The sequence below is a fragment of the Propithecus coquereli genome, unplaced genomic scaffold (genome assembly GCF_000956105.1).
Source record: "Propithecus coquereli isolate 6110/MARCELLA unplaced genomic scaffold, Pcoq_1.0 Scaffold440, whole genome shotgun sequence".
NCBI lineage: Eukaryota > Metazoa > Chordata > Mammalia > Primates > Indriidae > Propithecus > Propithecus coquereli.
Window position 1 is genome coordinate 2,381,356 of NW_012150175.1, and position 27,273 is coordinate 2,408,628.

General features: G+C 48.2%; 1 protein-coding gene across 9 annotated transcripts in view; it reads left to right on the forward strand.

Annotated features, from left to right (window-relative positions):
- Positions 1-27,273, forward strand: part of SORBS1 (sorbin and SH3 domain containing 1) — a 158,583-nt gene that overhangs the window by 45,841 nt on the left and 85,469 nt on the right. For 3 of the 9 annotated variants that reach the window (XM_012654498.1, XM_012654497.1, XM_012654499.1), the window contains 3 exons: positions 2,627-2,695; positions 7,556-7,684; positions 17,601-17,713. In XM_012654498.1, coding sequence (XP_012509952.1) covers positions 2,627-2,695; positions 7,556-7,684; positions 17,601-17,713 — 311 coding nt within the window. Of the gene's footprint in view, positions 1-2,626; positions 2,696-5,434; positions 5,531-7,555; positions 7,685-17,458; positions 17,486-17,600; positions 17,714-23,383; positions 23,753-27,273 lie in introns of all 9 variants that reach the window. The other 6 variants (XM_012654492.1, XM_012654491.1, XM_012654494.1 and 3 more) reach the window with 4 other exon arrangements.

The following is a 27,273-nucleotide window of genomic DNA, read 5'->3' on the forward strand; positions in this document are numbered from 1 at the left end:
GGGGAAACTGAGGCCCTGAGGGGTTAGCAGTTTGTCTGGGATCACCCAGCTAGTGTTGTTGAGTCAAATTTGGCTGTTGGACACCAACACCTTATGCTGCAGAGGTTTGGGTTTAAGGTGATGAAATTATTGATTTTTAAACACTTTTCTAAAATTTCTTCAAGTTTGGTTAACATTTAATTAAAAGAAAAATAAAAAAGCAAAGGAAGAACATGGGACTGGGCTGAAGGTAGTTCAGAGGCTGCCCCAGTTCTAGCTTGGGGACGCCTGAGGCATGGCCTGAATTCCTAGGAGGAGCTAGAGCAGGTGCACGGGGAGGGGATAGTTCAAGAAAGAAAAATGGGTGGTGGAATGTGTGCTGTTTCTTTAACTTGTATTTCTCGCCTTCTTGCCAACAGCCTCCTTCTACCCATCCCAGAAATGAAAGTTTGAGGGAGACACTGACAGCTAGGAGAATTAGCCTCCATCCATAGGTAGATGTGGGGCAATTAGCAGGACACACAGACTATGGGGCCAGCATTGGGAAAGTCCAGGCCACCCAAGGGAAGGGAAGCGGCCTTGGGCAGCATCCGGGCTGGCCTGTCAGTGTAGAGGGTGACTACCCCTTTAGGAGGCTCGTTGTTAAGGGCCTAGGTAGGGTGACTTCATCTCAACCTAATGAGATACTGGGGTTTAGGACTGGGCTTTAGTCCCAGTGTCTGGGGAAACAGGTTATATGTAAATCAGGAAACCAAAATGATTATCTCACTGGGGAGAAAGAAGATGAACTGTGAAATGGTGCAGACCAGAGTTCAAATCCCAGCCAAGTGATCTTGGGTGGGTCTAGCATCCTCTCTGAGCCTCGATTTTCTTATCTATACAATAGGAGTTCCTAACTCCTAGCTCCAGGGGTTGGGTCTTAAGGATAAAATGAGATGCCAGTTACAGACTGCTATACATGGATCCTGAGATCCAGGCAAATCAGTGTTTAAAAAACCATAGCTAGGGTGGTCCGAAGGTAGTGAGTTATCTCAATCAGTTGTTCATAGTCAGTTACAGACTGAACTCCTTGTTGTGTTCTTTCCCCTCTTCTCACTCCTGCACTTGACTAGTATCAAAAAAAAAAAAAAATAAGCAAATAAAACTCATAGCTAGTTATGATTATGTTTGTAGTTTGGCTGGTGCTTGGCTGTTGGGGGTCCCTCCAAGCATGTTGGCCACATGTCCTGGGGTGACTGGGCCTGCCCGCCTGTCTTCCCTGGCCTGCCTCCTGCTATTTTGGGATGGAGAACTGGGTGGGGATTAGGCTGCAGGTGGGAGGCTTTCAGTGTCTGTGGCTGAGCTGAACTCAGGAAAGTCCCAGGTGACACAGAGGAGGGGACATCTGAGGGGAGTCTCAAGAACGCACAGCATTTCTGCAAGGTAAGAAGAGGGGAGAAGGCATTCTTGGTAAGGGCCTCGTAGGAACCAAGGCCTTGAGGTCTGAAAGTATCTGACATGCCCAAAGTGTTGAAGCCAGCATGGCAGGCAGGGGGAAGCAGGACATGCAGCTGGAACGGGCTGGTCCTGGCGGTGGGAAGGCCTTGAATCTAGGGTGAGTTGCTCAGGCTTTGCCCTCTAGGTAGCTGGTGGCCTCTAGGGCATGCAGGTTGATTGGTTGGTTTTTAATTATCAAGAATGTCAATTTATTCATTTAAATATAACCAGGCATGCTAAGATACAGATCATCCTATTTAATAAAAAATTATATTCCAAACAATCGTTTGTTCACCTTTGGAAACATGGAATGTTTTTCCCCCACGGAAATAATATTCTGAATGATTGAACTGCCAGAATAAAGTCCCAAATTTTTATCTTCAAAACAGAGGTGAAATATAGTGTATTTAAAGTAAATAAGTTTTAGAAAATCACATTGCAGAATCCCATTTTCTTTCCCTCTGTCCTGCACTGTGGGGCTTTTTAACCCTGGGAGGGCTGTGGTGAGGTCAGGGTCTAGAGAGTGCTCTTGGGATGCAGACTGAGGCTCGGGTTAGAGGAGGGGCGGAAAGGAGGCAAGGGGAGCGGTCAGGAAGCCGCGTCATCCCTGGACAGTAGCATGAGCACCTGAACCGGGTTGGGGAGACGGGGTGTGACTAAGGACACTTCGCGGGTGGGACAGCGTGACTTTGACAGGTGGGGCGTAGGGTGGGCTGAAGGGCAGCATCCAGGAGCCTGAGGCTTCTGTCCTGGTTGTCTGACAGATGGCAGCTGGGTGCACAGGGATGCATCTGAGCTGGCCTTGGTCAGGAGGGAGATGCCATTTTGAGGGAGTTAAGCAGACTTTTTAAATGGCAGGAAGGAAGACATAGCAAGGATGCAAGAGAATTTATGTCACCTGTCACACACTTCCATCTCCAAGCAGCTCTGTCGTCCTCTCAGGCCACGCAGTGTTTCCAGAACTCCCCCACGACACCCTAGGAAGCCCAACCAGTGCTGAGGAAGCCCCCAGAATGTGTGGGGGAAGATGGATGGAACCACTCCAGGGTCTTTGAGGGCAGGGACCCCTCTGCTGTCTCTCGACTCTGTCCGCAGCACTTCATACCAAGCAGAACTCGTTAAATGCTAGGGTGGCAAAATCGCAAGCCTCGTGCTCTTTTCTTTCTTTCAGAATGTGATGTCGGTGCTTCCAAAGCCGTGGTGAATGGCTTGGCCCCCGGCAGTGATGGGCAAGACAAAGGTAAGGCTCTTGGACAGAAGCCTGGCTGGGTGCTGGAAGGCATTTCTAGAAGGTGCAGAGCATGTTGGGCTGGGGCTATGCGACCTGCCTGGTGGGAGCATCATTGGCCTGACCAGGCTGTGAACTGGACACTTGCTCCCCACGCTGACGTTCCGAGATCTGAGCCTGTTGCATCTCCTGGGTCTGAGGCTGCCGTTTTCCCACTGTGAGGTGATGCATTAAAAACTGTCTCTAGCTCACAAGAATGCTGTGAAGGGCAGATCAAACACACGGACCAAGGCATACGTCTTGCCTGGTACACATGGCATTTATCAGGCTGAAATATCCCTTACCCAGCATCTCACCTTCACCTGTAATAAACAGTTACACGTTCACAGTCCTGACCCTGAGGCAAGAGCCTAAATCATTAAGATAAATGATCTCGGTGGCATTAGTTTCATGTACATCCTTTCATATTTTCAGTTTTTAAAGAATTTTAGAGTGAAAGATTTAAATGTGAAATGGATAAGATGACCTTTGGGTCTCACTTGCCCTGGAGACTTTCATCCTGACCTCAGCGTGGCCTCCCCGGTAGCCTGGCAGCAGGGCCCTGGTGCTGCTTGGCAGTGTGGTGTGACGGGGCACTCACGGCACAGTGGGCAGGCGCGGGTTCCAGTCCCGGCTCTGCCACTCACGAATGTCTTGGGAGGTCCTTTATCTTTGTGGGTGTGAGTTCCCTTATCTACAAAATGAGGAAATGTGATGATCTTCAAAACTGGAATTTGAGTGCTTGTCTGACTGAACTTTATGGTATCAAAGAGGAAGGACAAAGATCCTGCTATTGGACATTTAAGTCAAAATCCACCATTTCTCAAAGAATAATTTCACAGCCTTTGGCATTTTGGCCTTTGTAATTTCCATCTGGTTCAGCCGGTTTTTCTTTTGAGACAAGGCAAAGTGTGAACTGAGAACAAACCAGCTGGGGAGGGAAGCCTAGAGAGCGGGAGCAGGTGGGGAATCGGGGCCCAGGTGTGGGGGTGGGTTCCTCGGAGGCAGGAGGGGTCCTGCTGCCGTTGTGTTGTCGTCTGCCTGCCTGCACTCACAGTGGGGCTGTGTCTGCTGCGTTCTTGGGGTCTTGGACAATCCAGGCTAAGTTGCACTTAGGGAACACTGAGGACTGGCATCTGTGGAGTGGCCACGGGGAGTGTTGAGTGGCCAGTGAGGAGCACGCGAAGTGGGGGCCCTGATGCGTGTAAGACCTGCGGGGCCATAGACCCCATTCCTGTGAATTCATTTACACAAGAGACTTAGGGAGTTGGGGGGAGGGTGGCAGGAGGAGACGTGTCCCACCCTGTCCTCTGTGAGACCCACCTTTGGAAACAAGGGGCAGGTGTAACCTAAAGGTCATCAGGGTGGCCTGGCAGGTCACTGAACCAGGAGCCAGGACAGCCGAGCTCCAATCTCAGCCTCTCCATGTGAGAACTGAGTGCCCTGAGCATGGCCCTGAGCCTCTCACTTCTTCCTCTGAAAACAGTACCAAAAATCTCCACTCCGCCCTTCCCTGAGTGGTCCTAAGGAGCAGTCAGTAGGATTGCGGTGAAAACGCATTCGTATCTTAACACACACAGTATCATCATTCTCAACTTACCAGTTGATGACCAGATGCCGTGCGACTGTCACGTGCCTTGCGAAGTGGCAGCCTGAGGGACTGGAAGGTGCACTGTCCACCGCAGAGGTGCCTCCCGCCCTCCCGCCTGTCCCCTTGACGGGCTCGCCAGCATGATGCTGATTATGCAGTGACAGTCTTGTTCCCAAACAGCCCTACCCCTTCGTGATTCTGTGGATCTGGGGCCACGAGACCTCTGGATGTCACTCATTGGAGCGACTTTGGCACCCTCCCATCTCTCTGTGCTGCCGTTAAGAGAGAGGGCGAGGGGCCTCATAACAGACTGGCTGTGAGAAGCCAGGGTTTGGGGATGTGGCCACTGTTGAGATTGCAGAATCCAGGTAGGCAGGGAGCCCAGGGGTCCTGCAGATAGAGAAGCATGAGCACCCAGGACGTGGCCCTGCTTTGCCTTGGCTCAGCTGGATGTCAGGATCCTGGACTGCGCGCTTGGGTGCTGCCCAGAGTCTTATGCCTGCACTTGGACACTTGGCACTTCTTGCCCAGGAAAGGGTGGGTTTAAGCAAGACCATCTGCTGTCTAACAGATGAGGGTTCTGATTTGCTTGGGGCCAGAGGCCCGTGATTGTTAGAGTGGGCACAGGACTCCAGAAGTTATGATTTAGGGGAAGCAGCTGTGATGGCTGAAGGGACCAGGTGAGTCACGAACTTGTTCCTTTCCTTCCTGCACTCATCTGGAGCCTCCTGGCTGTAGCGTCCCTCCTCGGAGTCCTCCCCGCAGCGTTCTCCTGAGGGACCTGGACCCTGACTGCTCTCCCCGTCCTCTCTTTGCCAGGCCATCTGTGTCTCTGCAAATCTCTTTGTCCAGAGCCTTGGCAAGCTCCTGGTGTGGCAGGAGGCACCGACGAACACTGACCAACTGTATCGGGGTGATGGTTGGAGGGAGGGGTCTGCTGTCTTGGCCTAGAACTCTAAAGAGAGAAAGCAGGTTATTTTTAATTACTGCATCTACTGCTCTTTGTATTGTTATTTTTGTGTGGGCGACTTCCTCCTATTGTCCCTGCCCAGTTCCTCAACTGCCTGAGTGTTTCCCAAATGTTCTTTCTGGATGCACCATTTACCCTTTTGTGTTTTCAGCAACTGCCGACCCTTTACGTGCACGCTCTATTTCTGCTGTTAAAATAATTCCTGTGAAGACAGTGAAAAACGCTGCAGGCTTAGTCCTACCTACAGGTATCTCTCCTTGGGTTGGTTTCTTTTAAAATGATTAGCAGATCACGCATGGTTTTCCTTTCTTTCCTTCTAACACATACTTTGAGGCTTAATCCTTGCATGTTTAGGAGGCATTCCCTCTCACTTTCTCACTTGGTTTCCTTTCTTCCTCTGTGTGCGTGTGCGCGTGTGTGTGTGTGTGTGTGTGTCTGGGAGTCAGCGAGTGTGGGGAAGAACCGAGGACAGAAGCCTTGCCGCTCCCTTCTTTCGGAGACGCGTCCGTGCAGAGGCCAAAACATTCACTCTGGATGGGTCCGAGCTGCGTGGACTTCTTAGGCTCTTCCTAGAGGTTTCCAACTCCCATACTTTAGTTAAAACTCCAGTTTCCCTGAGAATTAACCTGGCACAGGGCACCTCTGCCTTATATTCCCTGTGAATGAGGCAGCTGCCTTAGAAGCCAAACTTAGACTCTCCTCTGTGATGTTCCCTGGGCCAGTTCCAGAGCATCCCCGCCCCTCCCTGACTTTACGTGCAGTCACTTCCTGCCTCTCTACAGTTCGGATGTCAGCTCTGGCTCACAGCGTCCTTCTGTACAAAGTGGGACACGTGAGGCCTGGGCGGTACTTTACCCAGTGTCACTTCCAGAAGTTGGGCAAATCTGGCTGTGTGTCCAGGAACCTATGGATGGACTGGATCTGTCAGTTTGCCCCCTCATCCTTTTGAAATGATCATGAACCAGTTTTCCCAATAGTTTTGTGACATCAGTCACTTAGCTTCTTGATAGAGTTGGACAGGTCAGACACTCTCCAAGGCTACTGCCAGCCCTGCTGGACATTGTGGGTTTTGTGCTTCGCTTTCAGTGGAGAGGTGCTGACGGGCAGATCTGTTCTCTGACACTGGTGATTGTTCTGCCTGAGTTGCTGGACAGGAGGCTGCAGTGGGAAGCAAGGACTGAGCAGGCTTTGCCTCTCTGTGCCCTCGCACAGGGATGGGGATGAGTTGGACATCTGAGCCCACATTCTGCCCGAACACATACCCCGGACTTTAGCCCGTAATCCTAATCGTGACAATTTTAGGTCAGGGATGCAGGCTGTGAGCAATTGGACCAAAAAAAAAAAAAAAAAACCAAACCAAAAAACAAACCATGGAGTTCAGCTTAGCTCAGCTGTGCACAAAGAAAGAAACACTCGACACGTGCGCCTCGTAGAATTGTGTGGTCTGCACCAGTTTCCTGCCTCCTGTTACTGATTTTCCTGGAGGATGGGCATCAAGTGAAGCATATTTGGAAATTCTTCTCAAGGGAACTCTCAGAGGTGACCTGGGTCTGTTATTGGGCCCTCGTGAAACCGTAGGGAGGGGTAAGGACCCGGGGCTCAGTGGACACTGTTCGTTGAAGGGCGAAGCCATTCTAGCTGTTTTTGTTGCTGTGTGTTCTTTGTTACATTTGGAACGTGAGGCTCTCGCTCTGAGCTTTCTCGCCAGGTGGTCTATCCTTCTGTCTCATCGTTTTGGGGGTCCTGACTTGCTAATCGAAGGAGATTTACTTGGCCCTTTCCCATTGGAAAACTGCGAGGAGCAATGATTCTCCATGGAGCACCCATTAACTCCCTATTTACCACCCGACTCTTTTATAAGAGGGATGATCTGGAAGCTTGGGAAATCTTCCATAAACTCTTCCTTGAACTGTGGCTTACTAATTGGCCAGAAGTCTGCTCACCATCCTAAACTTCATTTAATAAAAGGAGTGAACCTGCTTTCATTCTGAAATGTTTTTGGCTGATACTCTAACTCATACATTTACTCAGAACTCACCATTGCCCCCATTTCCCCCTAACTTCATGATGCAGCGTAAACCCCTGAAAATGTGATTCGTCCCTCCGCCCCACCCACAGATTAATGTTCATTGACTGCCAGCGCCTGAAGACTTTGCGTGGCTGTAACCAGGTTCATCTCATTCCCCAGCTCTGCCAATTTGCTAACTGACTGTCGCTTTAATCCTTCTAGAGTCTTGGGTTCAGTTTTCTCTTTTGGGTCTTTTCTTTTCAGACATGGATCCTTCAAAAATCTGCACTGGGAAGGGAGCGGTGACTCTCCGGGCCTCATCTTCCTACAAGGAGATCCCGAGCAGTGCCCCTGTGAGCCCGCAGGAAACCCCACAACACGAGAGCAAACCAGGTGCGCTTCCCCTTAGACTGGGGGAGATGTTCAGAGCCACATGGGAAGGGGGGGCCCTCATGCTTTTGCTGAGGAGGGTGTGTGTGAATGCATTAGCTGCCTCCTGATTCTCTCAGGGGTCTCTTGGACAGGCAGCTCCATGTCCCTTCTGTGAGGGGTAGTGGTCAAAGCCCTGAACTGACAGGTAGTCACGTGCTTCAGGTGAAGGCACAGCAGTGACCACCACTTCATTTTAGCTTTGACTGAGCAGATAGTCCTGTTACAAGAGCCAGTGCTCTGCAGATTGCGTTTGTGCAGACAGAACCGGCTCAGGGGCCTGGCGGGGGTGGTATGTGGTGAGATGGGCTAGAGGTCGGGCTTCTCAGATCTCATTCCCTATTCCAAGAGTTCGGCTGTGACCTGTTGAGGCAGGCCTGGCTGAAGAAGCAGCCAGGTGAGACTGAGGAGTGCAGGTGGCTGAATGACCTTGCTTCTAGGAAAGCAGAGGTGGGCAGGGCTCAGGCCTGGGTGGGGACCAGCTAGCTGAGGGAGCAGGATGTGGAGTTCTAAGGCCAGTGCAAAAGAGGAGCGAAGAGAGATCAAAGAAGCCCTGTCAAGCTACCTCCACTCCCTGATCCATAACTTGGGGAACCTGAATGTTGAGGTTTAGAACTGGGGCTTTGGAACCTGATAGATCTGTGTTCACATCCTGCCTCCACCACCTGTTGTCTATGCAACCTTGGATGAGTTATTCACTCTCTCAACCCTAATGATCTCATCTGTAGAATGGGGTTGATAATTGGACCTGCCTCACAGGATTATTATGAGGAAGAAGTATGTGAAGTGTTTTGTACCGTGCCTGGTGGCATGAAATAAACTGTTAGATGTTAGCTGCTGATACTAGATTAGGATTATTTGGGCCTCTCTGGAGAGGGCTTTCCATAGCCCAAGTATTCTGGGAGCTGGGAAATGCCGACTTGGAGGTTGCACAGGCACAGTGAGTTTAGGGTGGGACAGCCCCTCTCCACTCTGTAGGAAAGTTGGTTCTCACACTTCAGCCTCATCGGAATCACCTGGAGTAAAAAGGTCGCTGGGCCCCAGCCCAGAGCTTTAGAATGTATGGTTTCCGCTTGTGGGTCTGTTTTACGTTCCTGACAAGTTCTCAGGTCATGCTGATGGTGCTGGTCCAAGGACCACATCTGAGAGCTGCTGCTATAGGGGATGGGAATTTTCTTTCTTTCCTGAAGGAATTGGAGGGAGAAATTGAACGGCGGGGATGACCAGTCCCTTGGGACGAGAGAGGAAAGGACGTGTATGGCATGCAGACCCTTCCGGTGTGTTAAGATGGGATTGTATAGGGTGGAGACGGACCGTGTCCAGCGTCATGGAGACTGACTTTCTTCCTGTCCCAGCCACCTGTAACAGGTGCCCAGGGAGATGTCTGGGAGTGAGGCCAGGCTAAGGTTTGAGCACAGGCCCCTTTCTGGTAATGTTGGTCCCTGGGGAGGGCTTCTTTATCCTTAGGCTGAGGAAAGGCCTGAGCAGCCTACAGCGCTAACGTGAACAGAGTACCTTGCTGGTCCTGAGAGCCTGCCCTGGCTCCTGCCCTGCTGCAGTTGCTTCTCTCTTCTCCAGGAAAGGCAGGGGCAAGGAGAGAAATAAAGTTATTTCTTTCTAAGGCTAGCCTAATCCCGCCTCTCTAAGCCTAAATGGGAAGACCCAGCTCCAAGCGGGGGGACACTTGGGGAAGAAAGAAACCTAAGGGATGGTCTAAAGACAAAGGCCTTACCTTCAGCACCACAGCTCAGTAAAATGACCTCATGAACCAGCCCAGCCCATCTTCTAGTTGGGAGGAGAGGGGGCCTTGGACCCCCTCTAGTGGCCACAGTGTGGTACTAACATAGAGCACAAATGCGGCTCCTCACCAAGTACAGGCTTGTGCTACCAGCACCCGCTGTGGATTTGAGGCACTTTTGGATGTGCTCTCTTGTCTCAGAATAATTCTGTATCTTACATATCTCTACCAAAGAATTTTGGTGAAAAGAGATTTCACCAAATCATTACCGGACTGTTTTAAAATGCAAATACTGTACTTGGAAGAATTAAGGGAAAGCTATCAGTCATTCATACCTTACTGTAAATTAAGCTTAGTATTTTCCTCCTGGTAAGGTGAGATCCTTGAATCCAATGAGCATACATTCATTCAGCATCATCTGTGTGCCAGGTGCTAAGTCACTGGGAACTGTGATGAGCAATAGGGGAAGGGAGGAAAAGAGAATAATTCTGGATGCATTTGGTGAGGGCCAAAGGCTGTTTGTTGCAACAGAAGAGTCAGGCGTGGGTTCGTAGATGCTACCTTGCTCTCTGACTGTGGGTCAGTCACAGTCACTTTGAAGCCCGTACAAAGTATGAGGGACTTAGGCAAGATACTTTCTAAGCCTTTCTTGTTCCAGAATGCTCCATGACCTTAGGAAGTTTGGAAATTAACCTGACACAAATAGAATCCCTTTGCCTGGGGATAAATTTAAGATAGTACGCTGGGACAGTTTGGGTGAAAAGGAATAATGAGTTAGCACTGGAGAGCGTGGCCGTGGGACACTCAGGAATGGCGATCTTGTCCTCTGACCATACTGCACGTTGGCCAGCATCCTGCTGGCTCCTGACTCTGGTGGTGCCCATGTGGCTCCCAGCCTTCCTCCCATCCCTGCCTACTGCCTCTTTGTGACCTCTGGGTGACGACTTGCTGGCCCACACCAGTCTCCAGTCCTGTCCTGGGGCCTAGGAGCCCCTGACCCTTGACCAGCCTCATGAAAACAGTCTTCAGCAGCATTTGCAGACAGCCATATTCAGCCTGGACTGGGAGCCTCACCGGGAGGCAGCGAGTGGCTCTTGTCAAGCCTTGGATGTGCTTCTTACTCCCTGTGCCTTTTCAGATAGCTGATGCCAGGTGGCAGCTGGCTCCCTCCTTATCACAAGGGCCAGCATCTGTCCCCTAGCAGCTCTGTCTACGCCCTCTCTGCCTAGCTCCCTGGCTTTTCCACTTTCTTAAATCCATGCAGGTTGCCAAGTTGCTGATTATTTGCCTCAACTGGAAGCTCTAGTCCTTATATGACCCCGTGACGCCCGCATTTCAGAGGTATTCCCCATTTCCAGTCCTTGCTCCAACTCCTCTGTCCTGGGAGAGAGGGCATAGTTATGGAGTTGTGCAGCCCTCTTTTGAGGCTAAGCTCTGCCACTTGCTATCTTTGTGATGTGGGCAAGGTACTCAACCTTAGGGGGCTTCAGTTGCCTCATCTGTAAAATGGGGATGATTGTGATAGAGTTGAGATTAAATGAGCTCTTTCATAGCAAGCATTTAGCACAGGCCCAAAGCAAGTGCTCTTTAGTGGTAACTATTCTAGTTACTGTAGGTCAGGAGGCCTGTTAAAGATATGAAATAATTTCAGTTTGAAGCAAGAAGGGCCTTGGCCTAGTGGGAATGCAGAACAGGGGCCGAGGGTGAAAGTGTCCTTAGGAGGACGGAAGAAATGACAGGGCTCGATGCAGCGTAATAAAGGACCATGGAGAGGCAGGGCTCCATGCTGACCGGGAGGTGTCTTTCTTGGTTGGCTAGGAGAATACTTGTGGCACTCACGGAGATGGGGGGATTTGTGAAGGAGGTTGAAAGGAATGTTGAATTCCATTTTTAACATGTTGAGTTTCTTGGCAAGGGAAGGGCCTCTAGGAGAAAGTTCCTAATGGGCATTTGGAAATTTGGAGTCCAAGTGTGGATTTGGGAGCCATCCACATCCAGGGGAACCTTGGGAGGATGGAGAAGTTCTCTGGGTGCAGTGACAGTTGGAACCCTTGGAGTTTCCCAGTTAAAGCCCACTCTCCAAAATCCCGCATTCAAGTGACAGCTTGACTCAAGATCCCTGACCATAGCTTTCCCGATCAGCCTCCTCATCTCCGAATGTGGACCTTGGTGTTTAGATCAAACCATCCAAAAAGAATGGTAGTAATCATAGTACTGCTTCCTGATCTCGTTGCCAGCCAGGTCTGGGTGTTGGCCATTTGGTTCAGAGTGAATCCACCCATGTCCCAGGCCAAGGGTCTTTTGCTCAAGAGGAGACAGGGAGCCTGAGCTGGTGGTAGGTGTGATACCCAATTTCCTGTCTGGTATAGCCTGAAGACTGTGTGGCTTGATACATCACTTCCTGTGTTCAGACTCAGACACCAAGGTTCAGTTCAGCCCTGACATTTTGGTAATTCTGTGTCAGTTGGCTCCAGTCCTTACTGCCTGATTCCTGACTGCAAAGTTAGCTTTGGATGTAAAGATTGTTGGACCTACAGGCAAATCATTTCCTCTGGTTTGACTCTCAGATTTTCTCCCCAGAAATGACAGTAGCAAAAAGATACTATAAGAAAATTGACATTGAAGCAGTTAAAGGTATCTCCTACCCATGAGTGTGTGTGAGAATTGGGGCCAACTGAGAAGTTGGAGGGAAAGGCCCCCACGAGAGCAGCCTCCCTTCCGACACCATCTGCAAGTTCAGGGGATTTGCCGAACCACTCTCGGGTTCGATAATATGCTGGAAGGACTCACACAGCTCACTGAAAGCTGTCACACACATGGCTATGGTTTATTACAGGGAAAGGATAGAGATTAAAATCAGCCAAGAGGAGATGCGCATAGGGTGGAGTCTGGGGAAATACCAAATGTGGAGCTTCTCTTGCCCTCTCCCGTGGAGTCAGGGCCTGTTATTTCCCAGTGTCGATGTGTGACAGTGTGCTCGGAGTATTGCCAGCCAGGAACTTGACCTGAGCCTTTGTGTCCAGACTTTTTTTTTTTTTTTTTGAGACAGAGTCTCACTGTGTTCCCCCGGCTAGAGTGCTGTGGCGTCAGCCTAGCTCACAGCAACCTCAAACTCCTGGGCTCAAGCGATCCTCCTGCCTCAGCCTCCCAAGCAGCTGGGACTACAGGCATGTGCCACCGTGCCCGGCTAATTTTTTCTAGGTATTTTTAGTTGTCCGATTAATTTCTTTCTATTTTTAGTAGAGATGGGGTCTCGCTCTTGCTCAGGCTGGTCTCGAACTCCTGAGCTCAAACAATCTGCCCGCCTCGGCCTCCCAGAGAGCTAGGATTACAGGCGTGAGCCACCGCGCCTGGCCTGTGTCCAGACTTTTTATTGGGGCTCCATTCTGTAGGCATGATCCACTGCCCATGTGGCAGATTTCAGTGTCCAGTCCTCCAGGAGGTCAGCGCCTGATGGCTCAAAGCCCCCAGATAAATGAAGACATTCCTGTCAAGCATGACACCCCAAGGACTTAGAGATTACTTCCCAGATGCTGAGGGCAAAGGCCAGACCTCTTTTAGGGAAGAGTAAAATTCTCTACTATATAGCATAAATACAAAATAAACACAAATAAGATTGGTAGATCCAATTTTAACCCCTGTCATCGACCTCTTGAATACTAGAACACACCAAGACTAGCTCAAAGTTAGCCTAAGATCCCAAGAAGAACTGATCGGCAAAAAAACTTTAGCCAAGCTTGGTGGTGCACACCTATAGTGCCAGCTACTGAGGAGGCTGAGGCAGAAGGATCACTTGAGCCCAGGAGTTCGAGGTTGCACTATGATTGCACCTGTGAATAGCCATTGCACTTCAGCCTGGGCAACATAGCGAGACCCTGTCTCTAATAAAGGGGGAGAAAACCCAAAAACTTAACAACAGGCCAAAATGCAATTAGCACAGAATGAGACAAAAGAAAATATCAGGAGGCTACTGCCACGGGCTAGAAAAGATTGCATATAAAGAACAGAGGGAGGAAAAGATAAAGCAAAGTAAGTTATACTTCTTACAGAAAGGTTAGGTCTCTTCAGGGCTGCAAAAGCTCTCTAGCATCCGACTTTCCAAGGCCCTCCCCTGACCTCAGGAGCTCTAAGGTAACATTTATTGAAAGAAGCATTTTGACAGTCTCTTCAACCCGGAGTTGATAATGGATCATTATGCACATAAGATTTCATTCTGCTACACTCAGGCCCAAATGACTCTGGGCTGCTACAGCCTTCCAGGTTCAGAAGAGGAGGTAACAGATAAGGGATGGTGAAATGTCAGAAATACATTTCTCCCTGAATAAGGAAGAGAGGAAGACTTAAACAGCTCCTGGGAACTGCCTTTCATGGGCAGGGTAAGGGGAACAGTTTTAAAGACTTGGAAAGAGAAGAAAAAGTGGATCTGTCCTCAAGGATATTATGTTCTTGAAGCTATTTATCAAATGGCAAACATTAGCAACTCTAATATATGTCTATGGGAAGTTTTTTCCTTATGCTTTGGATTCTGATTTCGCAAAGCACATACTTTATGCGAGATACTTTCATTTAGTTCTCATGACTCAAAAGAGGTAGATGTTATCTCCATTTCGCAGATGAGGGTAGGTCATTTGCAGGATGTACAGTTAACAAGATAGAGAATCAGGGCTCAAGCTAGGCAATCTGAGGCCAAACTAACAGTCTCTTTATGAAATCCAGAGATTTGGAAGGACAGTCACATCCCAACCTTCCATGACATCTCTTTGCCAATGCCACCTGAATAGAACCAACCCAACTGAGAACCAAAAAGTGGGCAAAAGAATATGTCCCCAAATCCATGTATGAAGTTTACATCCTTTATTAAATAGCCCTGCACTCAGAACCAGTTGATATTTAGTGTTTGTATAAATCTAGTAAATTTGGTGGAAGGATTTGACAAAGACAGACTAGAAATAGCAACTTAAAGAATATGGAGGCCAGGCACGGTGTGGCTCACACCTGTAATCCTAGTACTCTGGGAGGCTGAGGCAGGAGGAATGCCTGAGGCCAGGAGTTTGAGACCATCCTGAGCAAGAGCAAGACTCTGTCTCTACAAAAATTAGAAAAATTATCTGGGCATAGTGGCGCACGCCTGTAGTCCTAGCTACTTGGAAGACGGAGGCAGGAGGATCGCTTGAGCCCAGGAGTTTGAGGATGCCACTGTACTTCAGTCCAGGCAACAGAGTGAGACTCTGTTCCAAAAAAAAAAAAAAAAAGAAGAAGATAGGACAGTAAAAGTGATAGATGTGAGGGAGGAGGAGGACCATTGTCACCATGTGTCACCTAGTGTTTGAGAGCTTGCCAGCTGCAAGGGTATCTCTGGGCCAGGAATCTGGATGGATGCCACAATGGGTATTAAATATGGCCACTTTTAGAGATACTTGTATATACCTGATCTCTGATTCCTTAGCAACCCTGTGAGAATTATATGGGGTAAGGATTATATTTTATAGATGAGAAAGTAAAATTTATTGTGGTTAATGAACTTGCCCCTGGTCACACAAGCCAGTACATTGCAATAATATGAGCAAAACACAAGTCCTGTAAATTTCCCAACTACTGTCATCCCTTGATATCTGCCAGGGATTGGTTCCAGGACCCCCACAGATACCAAAATCCACAGATGCTCAAGTCCCTTATATAAAATGCATATAACCTACACACATGCTCCCGTATACTTTAATCCATTTCTAGATTACTTATAATACCTAACACAATGTAAATGCTATGTAAATATTATACTATATATTTTTTTAAATTGTATTTTTTAATTGTGGTATTTTTTTCCCAAATATTTTCGATCCGTAGTTGGCTGAATGCAGATGTGGAACCCGAGGATATGGAGGGCTGACTGTGTGTGGTCCTGTGTGGGGGAGAAGACAGGTAGCTGTCAGTCGTCCATAAGGGAGTGGCAGAAATGTAACAGGCAACCTGCTGAAAGAATATATGTCTAAGAAACCATTTTAGAGGGGAGAAAATGAGAAACAATGAATACAGTTAGTTTTCCAGAGTGAGGATGTTTTTGAGTATACCTTCCATCAGTGGTTCTCAGAGTGTGCGCCGTGGACCAGCAGCCTCAGCATTACTGGGAACGTGTCAGAGATGCAGATTCTCAGGCTGCACATCTCTCCTGCTGAGTTGGAAACACCAGGCACCGGTCCTGGTGATGGTTCAACAAGCCCTCCCAGCGATTCGGGCGCAGCTGTGCCGCTGCCGTACATGGACGCAAGCCACTCAGAGCCGTTACCCCTGCTTGCCTTTTGCTCTGACTCCTTTGGCTCCCACCGCCTCCCTGGAGCGTAGCTTCCCACTTTGTGGCTGTTGGTGTGGTTGGTGGCTGTGGCTGGCTGGCAGGGCACGGCACTTGAATTCTGGAGACCTGGGCTGACTGTTTTGTCACTTCCTGGCTGTGTGACTTTAGGCAAGTCATATAGCCTCTCTGTTTTCTCATCCATGAAGTAGAGTGATCACCTACCTCAGAGAGTTGTGGTGTACACTTGATTAAATACGAAATCGGTGTGACAGTGACTAACAGTGCCTGGCATTTACAGAAGTGTTTAGTAAATGTTCTTAAATCTCCACTTGACATCTGGAAAGCCCATCTCTAGTCCCTGAGCGACCCACGTGGAGAACGGAGGCTTGGACTGCGAGTGCTGCGGTACTTGTCCCCTCTTTGTCTGTACACAGTGAGATAAGTGAGGCAGCAGAGGAGAAGAAGGAAGTTAAAGGACCGGCCAGATCAGGGGTTGGCAAACTGTGGCTCTGAGCGAAATCTGGCCCATGCCTGTTTCTGAACAGCCCTTGAGCTAAGAATGGTTTTCACATTTTTAAATGGTTGAAAGAAAAATAAAAAGAAGAATGATATTGTATGCCACATGAAAATTATATGAAATTCAAATTTTAGTGTCCGTAAATAAAGGTTTATTGGAGCACAGACACACTTATTCATTTACATGTGGTCTGTGGCTGCTTTTGTGCTACAGTGGTCAAGTTGAATAGCTGCGGCTGAGACCACATGCCCCACAAAACCGAAAATATTTGCTCTCTGGTCCTTTACAGAAAAGTTTGCGGACCCCTGGGCTGGATAGAGGAAAGAGAGTAGAGACAGTTCTTATAACAACACTTACGAAGCAGGAGTATCATTATCCCCGTTTTTCAGATGAGCAAACTGAGTTTGACAACTCGCCCAGGGTCATAGAACCCATAGGTGGTGGAGCCAGGATTTGAATTGAGGCCCAGCTGCCTTCCCCGCCGAGCTAGTACGCACTGCTCTGCTGCCTCGTGGTGCTACGTGGGTCAAATTAGGAGAGGCTTCGGGTCTCTGAAGTGCATCGGGCCGTGGCTGGCAAGTCTAAAGGGAGAACAAGGGGTGCCTTGTAGTGCGATGAACACTCAGGAAGGGGGATTCGATTGTGAAATGTTTATGTGGCTTGTTTAATGGAAAGAGAAAGGCAGGCAGGAAGAAAAATCCTTAACACAGCAGATACCTCTGGGCTTAAGTCATATTGTCCCTCTAGTATAGCACCACCACCCCTGGAAGAAGTGTTTATCCACGTCGCTCTCTCCCGGGCCTGTTAGTTAGCCCAGCCTGCTAATGAGGAGCGGTCATTCTGAGCCCACAGCAGGCTCGAGGAAGGGGAATGAGAGCTAGGGAGTAGGGACTGGACAGCAGAGAGTTCTGTTGCCTTTTTGTCTGTAAAATAAGAATGTCAAGGAACAATTGTTTCTTCATTCCTGTGAATGTGAGCCTTGTGTTTTCAAAGGTCAGCGCCTGTGAGCACATCATGGTTTAGAGTGGGTTCCTATGGTAATCAGGCCATCGTGACTGAGGGCATTTTGTGTCAGACAACAGGGTGCTGGATTTTCATCCTTCTGTGCAGTTCATGCTTGTTTCCTGCAAATGTAACCATTTCTGTTTTCCCCCCTTTTTCTTCTTGTTTTCATCCTTTCTTCACCACACATAGGTCTGGAGCCAGAGCCTTCCCCAACAGGTATGGTTTCTCTTGCATTCTTACTGTCCCGGCCTTGCACCAGGCACCCCTGAACTAGAGGGGAACCAGGAGCATTCCCTGTGAGTGAGAGGTTTTTTTCCCCCCTATTTCTCAGATGAGTGGAGGCTTTCTTCCAATGCTGATGCCAATGGAAATGCCCAGCCCTCTTCACTGGCTGCCAAGGGCTACAGAAGTGTGCATCCCAACCTTCCTTCCGACAAGCCCCAGGTAGGCATGTGCCCGGGGGCAGGGTGGGGACTGGTGGGTGGTACCTGTTCTTGAGTCTTTTAGCTTAGACTTGGGACTTTTGCTTGCCCAGCTGGATAATGGAATAGATTTCAAACTTTTGGCAGCTCTGGAAAAGCTCTGCAAGGACCAGAGTTAGGAGGAAAGTTGAGGTCAAGCAGAGCTAAAGCTTGGAATGGGTTTGGTCTAACAGGGCATTAGAAATAGGCCCCAGTGTTTTCTGGGTTTGATATGCATGTGGAAATGTTCTGAAAGAGGGAATGCATTTAGCCTTGAATAAATAAGAAAAAAGTCTGAGCTTGTTTTTAAAGAAAAAACTCTTTAGAGTGTAATATTCAAGAGAAAAGTGCATCTTGTGTTTATTCCAGTTATTTTCTGGAGTTGGGGCTGTAAGAGTTCCAGCAACTGTATCCTTACAGATTATGATCAGGTCGCTATAGCCAGACTCTAAATCCAGCAGCCCAGGAACAGGCAGATAGAAGTCAAAATGGCAGTTCAGCGCTGCTTAAACCACCCAGCTCTGCCCTGCAAAAGAAAACCCGCCAAAGCTGTGCAAGTTGGAATAAGGATAATTGTGCCTAAGTCTTTTCCCCTAGGTGATTTTCCTGATCTTTCGTCCTTCTCCTCCCTGTTGCTACTTTGCCATTTGGATGAAAGGAATAGACCCTGTTTTAATTCAGGTGATCTGAGAAGAGTGTTTTTACACAGAGGAGCCACATCTGTGGGATGGAGCAGTCCTTTCTCTTAAAGGAAGCTGTGCTGCTCAAAAACTCTTGCAGAAATGTGTTCCTTATGTGGTCCACTTCCTTGTGCCTTCCTTCTGTGAAGGTGCTCCCAGAACTCAGAAGGAGTCCAGAAATTCCGCAGTTCCTTGCTAGTTCCCACCCCCTTCTTCAACAATCCTCTGGCACTTGCTCCCGAGGACATAAAATCGCATTGGCCCCTGAAATGAAACTGACTCAGAGACGATGTTTTCCTTCCTCTCCATAGGCTCCTATCTTCCCAGGCTTGGAGTTTGTCACTTAGGTGTTTGCCTTGTGCACTGAGCTGCCCCCTTAAGCCTTTCTGCCACCTGCCATGACTTTCCTCGCTAAGTACAGCCGTGTGCATCCAGGGCCACTGGTTAGAACCAGGAGCTGCAAATGTGCATGGCCTCCTGAAGTCCTCCTCTGTTCTCCGTAGACACAGAGACTGGGGTGGTCCCTTGTCCAGTGAACCACCTGCCATAGTTTTCCCATTTCGAAAGCCTTTCCCAGTGTAGAAATGTGCTGCCTGTGGCAGACACGCTTCCTTCTCAGCCGTCCCAGGAATGGATACAGTCAGCTCTGTGCTGATTAATTCAATGCAATGTAGAAGCACATCCTTTTCCACTATCAGTGACTTAGTCCAAAGGGTAACTCAGTAATTCCTTTTGGTTTCTTAAGCAGCTCTTTTAAAGAGATGATTTTAAAAGCCTGTGAAGTAAATAAAAATTCCTTTAAAATACATTTATTTAACACAACTTTATTGAGTATCTCTGTTGTGTTCAGATCACTGTGTTAAACGTTGCCCTCAAGGAGTTTATAAGGGTGAGCCTTGTAATAACAGCGAGCATCCTGTAATATCTTCTGCAAATAGCACGTTTTCTTATCTGTCACCATCCAGCAATTTTTTCTTTTTACTGGGGCTTCTTAAAGGGAACTGGGTAAATTCTGATACAGAGTTTTTATTCTGCATATTCAGTGTAAAGTTGGCCATCCAAATTTCCAGAAGCTTTAGGTCATGCATTACCTCTTAGACTTGTTTTCCAAATGCAAACCTGACTTCTTGTCTGTGTAGCCATTGCCAGGGCGGTAAGTACGCACTGGCTGAGACAGAGTGGGGGTGGACTGGGCTAGTGACTGCCCTGGCTTGATTTTGGCTGAAGAGAGCTCTCAGACCCCTGCAGGCCTAGCATCTCCTCCTGGGGACTGAGTTGGGATCTAGGAGACCTGTGGCCCAGATGGGAATCCTATGTCCTGCTGGCCTGGACCTGCTGCCCTCTCTCCCCTCCCCCGGTAACAGGAAACCAGGGCTTTCCTCTCTCTGACATCATCATCATCACAGTGGTGCCCAGTGGAGGTGGGGATTGGTAGTTTCTGCAACTGTATAAACTATAAACATACTAGATTTTTCAGTAAGCCTCGTTTTTTTCTCTGACCACCTTCTAAAAAGATAAATGGAATTTCATTAGTAGCCAGCTGGGCAGAATGCAAACTGCATGCATGGTTCCTACAATGTTTACAGTAAAAAGAAAAGTAGTTTCTTCCATGTGGAGTCACTGTGCCAATCCCCCTGCTGCTTTAGGACTAAAAGAAGCCCCAGGGCAGGAAGACCTTTGGCTCTGAGTGAGCTGTTGATGCTCGGGGGAATGTCTTCTCCATGGGGTCAAGACCCTGGGAAGGTTCAGGCCTGATGTAATGCAGCCTTGGCACCATATATGGCCACAGCCAAATTAAGTTAAAAAACTCATTGAAGCTGATTTCTATCTTTGGACAAGAAGAAATCACATGTGGGACCTTAGAGCTCAAAGTAAAAGTAAATCTGAGACCAAATCAAAATGGTCTTTTGCTTACCTCCATACAGCTGTTGTCAGCTCTCCCGGCAGTCCCTTTGGGGCATGCTAGTCCAGGCGTTCTGTTTCTAGAGAGCATCATGCAGTCTATAAACATGCCCCAACCTCCAGTCTAAGGTCACTGAAGCCCAGTGTTCATCTGAAAGCTTTTGCTGCTGCTGACTGCTGGAGAGGGGCTGTTCACTTTGGTTTTGCGGCTGGTACATATGTCCACATTCCACTGGCACCATCATGGGCGCCCTGTGGAAAGAACAGACAGTGAGTTAACCTGGGATACCCAAATAGCTGCTTCTCCATTCTGCTTATTTGTACCTTGAAAACTGAGTTTAAGGGATGGGTTATTTACTGTTTCCAGGTTGATATTCTAATCCAGACTCATAAAACTTTTTACATTTTTGACCTATTCACCCTTTCTAACATTCCTTCCCCTTGCCACTTGCACTCTGCAAATATAAAAATGGATAAAATACAATCCCAAAATAGACTCAGACTTTTGTACCCTCCCAGTTTTTGGTCACAACCCATTTACCAGATGTTTACCAAACTCTAATATATCTCACCTGTGCAATTTGGAGGAAGATTCTGGTTTTCTTCTAGTGCTGGGATATCTTTAAAGATAGGGGCCAGTGAAGAAACTCTGGGAAAATGAACTCTCCTTATCTTGTGGTCTAATTCCCAGTTGAGCCACATTGGCAGATGACTGTCATTGAAGTGAAGGTCAAGTCTGGAGAGTCACCCCATTTCCTGACCCTCTGCCCCACTAAGACCCGAGGAGGAAAGACCTGTTGAGGGGAAAAGGAATGAGATGTGAGCTATGGCTCTTGAGCTCTGAGCCTGTAATCAGAGGTTAGGGCTTAAGTCCTGAGTCTCAGGCTGAGCATGGTGGTGGGCTGGATGGGATGGGGCTGGAACTGGATTTTGATAAACCAGGCACAGTCGAATCCGATGGGCCAGTTAAGTGCTTCATTGCTTGGTTTTTCTGCATGCATCAAAAATGGGAGACTGTGTGCTTTTAATCTCATGCCTGTCTTCCTTCTAATAATTAGTTCCATCAGATTGTTTCCTCTGAGAAAAGAGCACATGTATATTCAAAAGTCCTTAGTATTCTCTTCTTGGTGAGCTTTAATTTGTTATGCTTATGGAATTGAGTGCTAAATCTCAGTGACTCAATTAAGACATCTGTCTCTTGTGAACACAAATAAGGGTGGGATGGTTCTTCCAAGTTCTTCTTTTCCTAAGGGAAAAGAATGAAAGGCACTCAAAGGGGGTTCCAGTGAACTTAAACTTTTAAAGCCAAAGATTTAAAGACAAAAGTCTTGAGGAAAGGAGGTTTGAGACGGAATTGGGGGCTTTGGAGTGGCATTCTGTTCCTTTGGCACCCTTCTTGAGTCAGGCGGTCTAATAAAGACGCAGTCAACCGAGGATTGGTGTCAAAATTGACTTAGCATGTGGCCTCCTGTGGGCTCAGCCTCCCTGGGACGCAAAGCAGAGTCAGGCTGCCTGTCCAGGTGAGTATGATTCAGCCCTTGGCTTTACCCAGAAGAGAAATATGGGCACCACGAGGAGTCTGACCTGAAGATTTGCTTAAAAACATGTCGAGAATTGTTTTTTCTTCAGATCACGTTATGCTGCTGTTTCTAATGGTCGTCCTTTCCATTTCTCCTCTTTCTTTTTTTCCCTGTTTTGATACCATGTCTTGAAAATACCGCTAAAGGTTCTCTCTCCCCCACGCCTTCCTCTCCCTAAAGAGGGCCGCTTTGCATGGCAGCCCCCCACCAGCCACAGTACCTATAAGGACTCCCTCTACCTGAGCTCACCTAAGCCTTACATCTCACCTGGCACCCCCAGCCAGCAGAACCCCTCACGACCCCAGCCCATCTCTGTCCCCCTGGCAGCTGGATCGGCTCCGAAAGGTGCAGCGTGTCCTGGTCCCTTGCTTCCGGATTCCACATTGCCCAGTGCTTCATCCCAACCCCAGCACCACTATGCAGCCACCAGGATAGTTGGTAGTAAGAATGTGAGCTCTAACCCATGTCATGAGGCAGTTGGGAATAAAAAGGTCAGCAGCTTATATGTACCTTGTTTATCCAATAACATTTGCCCGGCGGCGTCAGAAAACTCTCGTGTTGCACGTGACCCGGCCAAAGGCACTCCCTTGGAGGCTGCAGGCACCCGAGCACCAGCTCCCAGCCTTGTCTCCCGCACAGCCGGCACAGGACAACCACCCCTTGCTCCTCCTCCTGACCCTCCCAAGCTATTCTTTGACATCTGTAAAGATGCCGCTAACCGTGGTGAGAGTCCTTCCCTGGGGACTCAGGCTTCGTTCCCAGATGCAGTGAGACCACCTGTGCTAGGCCCCCAGGTTACCTCTGATCCCGAAAACTGGAAGAGCAAAGAACCTTACCTTTTGCAGCCGAGTTATCCAGCCAAGGCAAGGAATTAGGAATGTTTGTGTGTCTTCTACACTGTCTCTTTCCAAACTGACGCGAGCAGCCCGTTTGTTTGCTGGGCTGCCCTACCCTCCCTTTCCGCGTTAATACTGCGGTGGCTTGAATCCCGAATTCTTCTCTCTGAACATCTCAGCACAGTGCTCACTCTGCCTCTGTCTCTCTCTCTCCTTTCTGTAACTGTGTAAGTATGCCGGGAAATGGAATCCGTACTCTAGTAATATGGTAAGATACGGAGTGTTTATGTTTTATAACAGGTGCCAGAGAAATTGTATTTATCCCAAGCTTTCAGGCTCTACAGTGGTTTTATGGGTTAAACACAGCCTGCCTGTTCTGTTGTTGTCTCTCTCTCTCTCTCTCTCTCTCTCTCAAAGTGTTAAAAGGATTCAAAAATAGATGGATGGAAAGTGAAGTTGGATGGGGCTCCCTCTGTGTCATAGCGTATCAGGAGGCCAGCTGGCTCGCGCCATGTCTCATGTACTCTGAGGAAAGGGCACCGATAAAATATTTCTCAGAGTACATCACTGCATGTCCACTCTCAACCATTTAAATATGGAATTCCTTTCTCCCTGTCATACCCCTTTACGTAACGACCCCCCTTATTTCCTACAGGGTGCCACTTCCTCCAGCCCAGCCCAGCCCGAGGTAATAGTGGTCCCTCTCTACCTGGTTAATACTGACAGAGGGCAAGAAGGCACTGCCAGACCTCCAGCATCTCTGGGGCCGCTTGACTGTGTCCCCGCAGTCCCGGTGACCGCCCCTGCCGCCTCACCTCTGACCTTTCCGACTCTAGATGATTTCATTCCCCCTCATCTGCAGAGGCGGCCCCACCACAGCCAGCCAGCCAGTGCTTCTGGCTCCCTTCCCCCCGTTAGCCAGACACCACCGTCCTTCTCACCACCACCTCCGCTGGTCCCTCCCGTACCGGAGGCCCTCCGCAGAGTCTCGGAGCCTGAGCCCACGGGAGCCGTTTCAAGTACCGTAAGCTTGTTGGACTTCCCTCCCCATGGCTTTCCTGAATGTCTACTCCCAGCAGTAGAACTCCCTTTCTCACTGAAGTACTAAGGTCTGAGGAAAGCGTTGGCTGCGCTGTGCTTGTGTGATGACTAGAACCATGTCTGCTGTCACTAGAGTGCATGCTCCCACGTGTGTCCCCGGGGCCTCTTGCGGCTGTTCACAAGTCCCTCTTCTCCTCTGTCCTGTTGGGAATGCACACCTTCCTGAAAGAACTTTGTTTTCCCTCCGAGAAAACATTATCCGTGGCCTTTACTTTGGCTAGTCAAGCTCTTCACAGGCCAGGCAGATGTGGCGTTAGGAGCTGAGCAATTCTGTGGAAGGCCAGTGGCAGGCGTGGTGCCACGTAACAATTTACCAGGGAGCAGGGAGATTCTCGGGGAGGAAAAGAGTCACTCTTTTGTTGATTTGGTAACTAAACAGACTCTCTTTTCATAGGTAGAAATGGCAGAGACTACGATAAAAAGAGAGATAGTTGGGTTTTATTGAGCAAATGGGCCTGAAAGCCCTGCACAAACATGAGGACTGTTTCCTCCAAAGTCAGACAATTGCGAGGGCCCCAGAGGAGGAGGTCTCGGGAATCTCTGTGGCAAAACAGGGCTCCAGTGGTCATGGGAAGTTAAAGGGCCCCGACACCTCAGGTCCCATCCTAGGGGGAGGCAGGGCTGGGTCCCCTCCAGAGGCGGCAAAGCCCAGCTGCTTTAGGATGAAAGCTGAGTCAAAGTACTTGGGTCTGCTTTTTCCTCAGGAGCCCTGAGGAAGTGAGAGAATCTGAAAGAACTTCAGTGTGAGTTGTAATGTGAGGATACGTGGCTCTACTCACAGGGCTGTGAGGTTCAGTGGGATTGAGTAGTAAAAGTTCCTGTTGTGGTGCTCGGCCCCGGAGAGAAAGCGCCCAGTGAGCGTTAGCTGTGTTGCTGAGGACCTGCCCTAGCAAATGGGGGGCCAGAGTCACTCACAAGTAGTAACTGGTTAATTAACAGTTAATCATTGAGTTCCTTCCATGTTAGAGGCATTCTGCTCAGTACCTTGGGTACAACCATAAACAAGTCAGGCTCCCTGCTCTCAAAGGTTTTTTTAGGGTTGGTTATCAGTTCTCGAGCCTGGTGTACATGGGATCACCCGGGGGTCAGGGAGGCTTGTTTAAATGATCACCTCCAGGTTATTCTCCGAGAGTTTCTGATCGAGTGGGTCTGGGAAGGGCCCAGGGCTCTCACTGGGTAGCAAGCACCCCAGGATTCTGAATGCCGGGGGGTTCACAGACCACATGTTGAGTTACAGTGATCTAGTGAGTCATACAATCAGCTGATGGAACCACACGTTCACTGACATCCTTTTGTAGGAGGTATGCCTACAAGACTGCTCCAAGTGGCTTGTTAAGCTGAAGCCAGTCATGTAGAAAGCAGGAAGGAAACTTTTTATTTGGCTTGTTAGAGAAATTATAATGAGGCATCAGGCACACCAAAGCTGGGAACTGCTACATCTTGGGCTGGGGCTTCTCAAATCTCTAGATGCAGCACAATGTAGTTAGGTCAGGCATAGGCCAAACATGGTGCATGGGCTTGAATATCCTTCTAGCTTTGCAACTCAGCCCTGTTGGAGAAAAATGCTAGATTGTTCCCTGATGTATCCCCCCTGCTGCCAACTGAACTTAGAATTCAGAAGCCAGTCTCATTTGGGGGAGTGCAGGCATCTTCCCTTTGGCACAGAATGTTTCTCTAGAGTAACAGGTAAAGTGAGTTTTATATTTAGTGCACTCATATACCACTGTGAGTAGTGTTGTTGTATACCCTATAATTTATCATTTGTATAGATCTAGGTTTTCATATCGAGTTTGTTTCAGGTGTGCCAGGACAGATTAGTTGGGTCAGTGTTTTCAATTTCTCAAACCTGACCAATCAGCCTGGTGTAAGCCTCCCAAAAGGACTTCGGTTGGCCTGATGACTCCTGGTTTGTCCCCGAGTAACAAAGTAAGAGGTGAAAAAGGAAACTGCTTGGATTCCTCCGCTGAATGAGATTGTCAAGAGGAGGAGCCGCTGTGTGTGGTGTCCCAGCCAAGGGCTGGTACCTGCTCCATCTGCAGCTATTTGAGTTTAAGAGAGAAGAATGAAAGCCATGTTAATTGATCCAAGTTCTTTTAGTCAATAGCTGTTTTTGTGATGTTCCAGAAATAAGACATAGTAAAATTTGTAAAATGCTTAATGCTCGTGAGCCACCCAAACATCACGTTAGGCATTTATACTTAAAGAGCTGTATGCCTGATATTTTGTGTTTCTTGGGTGCATTCTGGCAGAGTTTTTAATGATATGTCATGTATATTCATTATATCACTTTGGAGATAAATTAGGAAAAGTGTAATTATTTTCCACTTTATAAATGGAGAAATCAAAACGAGGCACTTTTGTACAAGATCATACTGTGTTTCTCAAGTCTTGGGAAAAGGTGTTATTCACTAAACTGAGCTGCCACTCGTAACTAACAGCAGCAGCTATTTAGAGCACGTTCAGAAGAGATAGAGGAACCTAGGCAGTGTTTATGAAGGCCCTACTGTGTGTCAGGCGCTGTCCCAGGTGCTGACACGCACATCCTCTCTTTTGATGAGTATGTGTTTTCTTGCCACAGACATTTGGTCAGACACACCTTTGCTGGTAGATGGTTCCTGTCATTCACGTGGCATTTCATTTGCTGAGCACCTGCTATCTGCAGAACATTGTGCTAGGTGTGGGTAGGGGGTGGCCCTCATTCTATAGATGTTTGTGCAGTCTTTGATTATTGCTTCAAGAGTAACTATCAAAATGTTGTTCTTAAAGCCCTTCTGGCTTTAGGGTTTGTAAAGTCTAAAATAGAAACTTTTAAAAATGTATAGATATGGAGGAAACTGTCTAAATACCCTTACTACATTTTGGGATTATATTTTCATTTGTTTATAAAGACTGGCATTATCCACAGTATGCAGGTTATAATGTTTGTAATCATTTATTTAGTGTTTCTGGCAGAGACCTTGGTTTTTAAGATCAGGATTCTTACAAGTCTTTATATCAGGGATCTTTGTCACTCTAATATTAGAGTAGAAAAGGTCACAGTAGGATAGGATAGTATCCAAATCTCAGAAGCAGGCATCGGTAAAATTGCTCAGTGATGCTAATGCTAAGAGTAGTTTTCCAAGAGAACCGTTACTTAACTCTAGCCTTTTCTTACATCGATGTCTTCTTGTCCTCAACATTGTCTTACATTTCTCTACACAGTATACTAAACTTTCCTGATTTTTCCCAGTTAAACCAGCTCTTGTTCTTGGATCACATTTGGAATTGCATGGGTTTTGCATGTTATTCTACTTTGATTTGGATTTGCTTTTCCAGTAACCAGATTGACCAACAGCTATTACCAGGTGAAGATAATGAATGATGTTGCTGAGACTTTCAGTAACATTCACCTTCCCCCCTCTCCCTTTACTAATACCCGCAAAGAATTCCAGATTAAACTTCTAA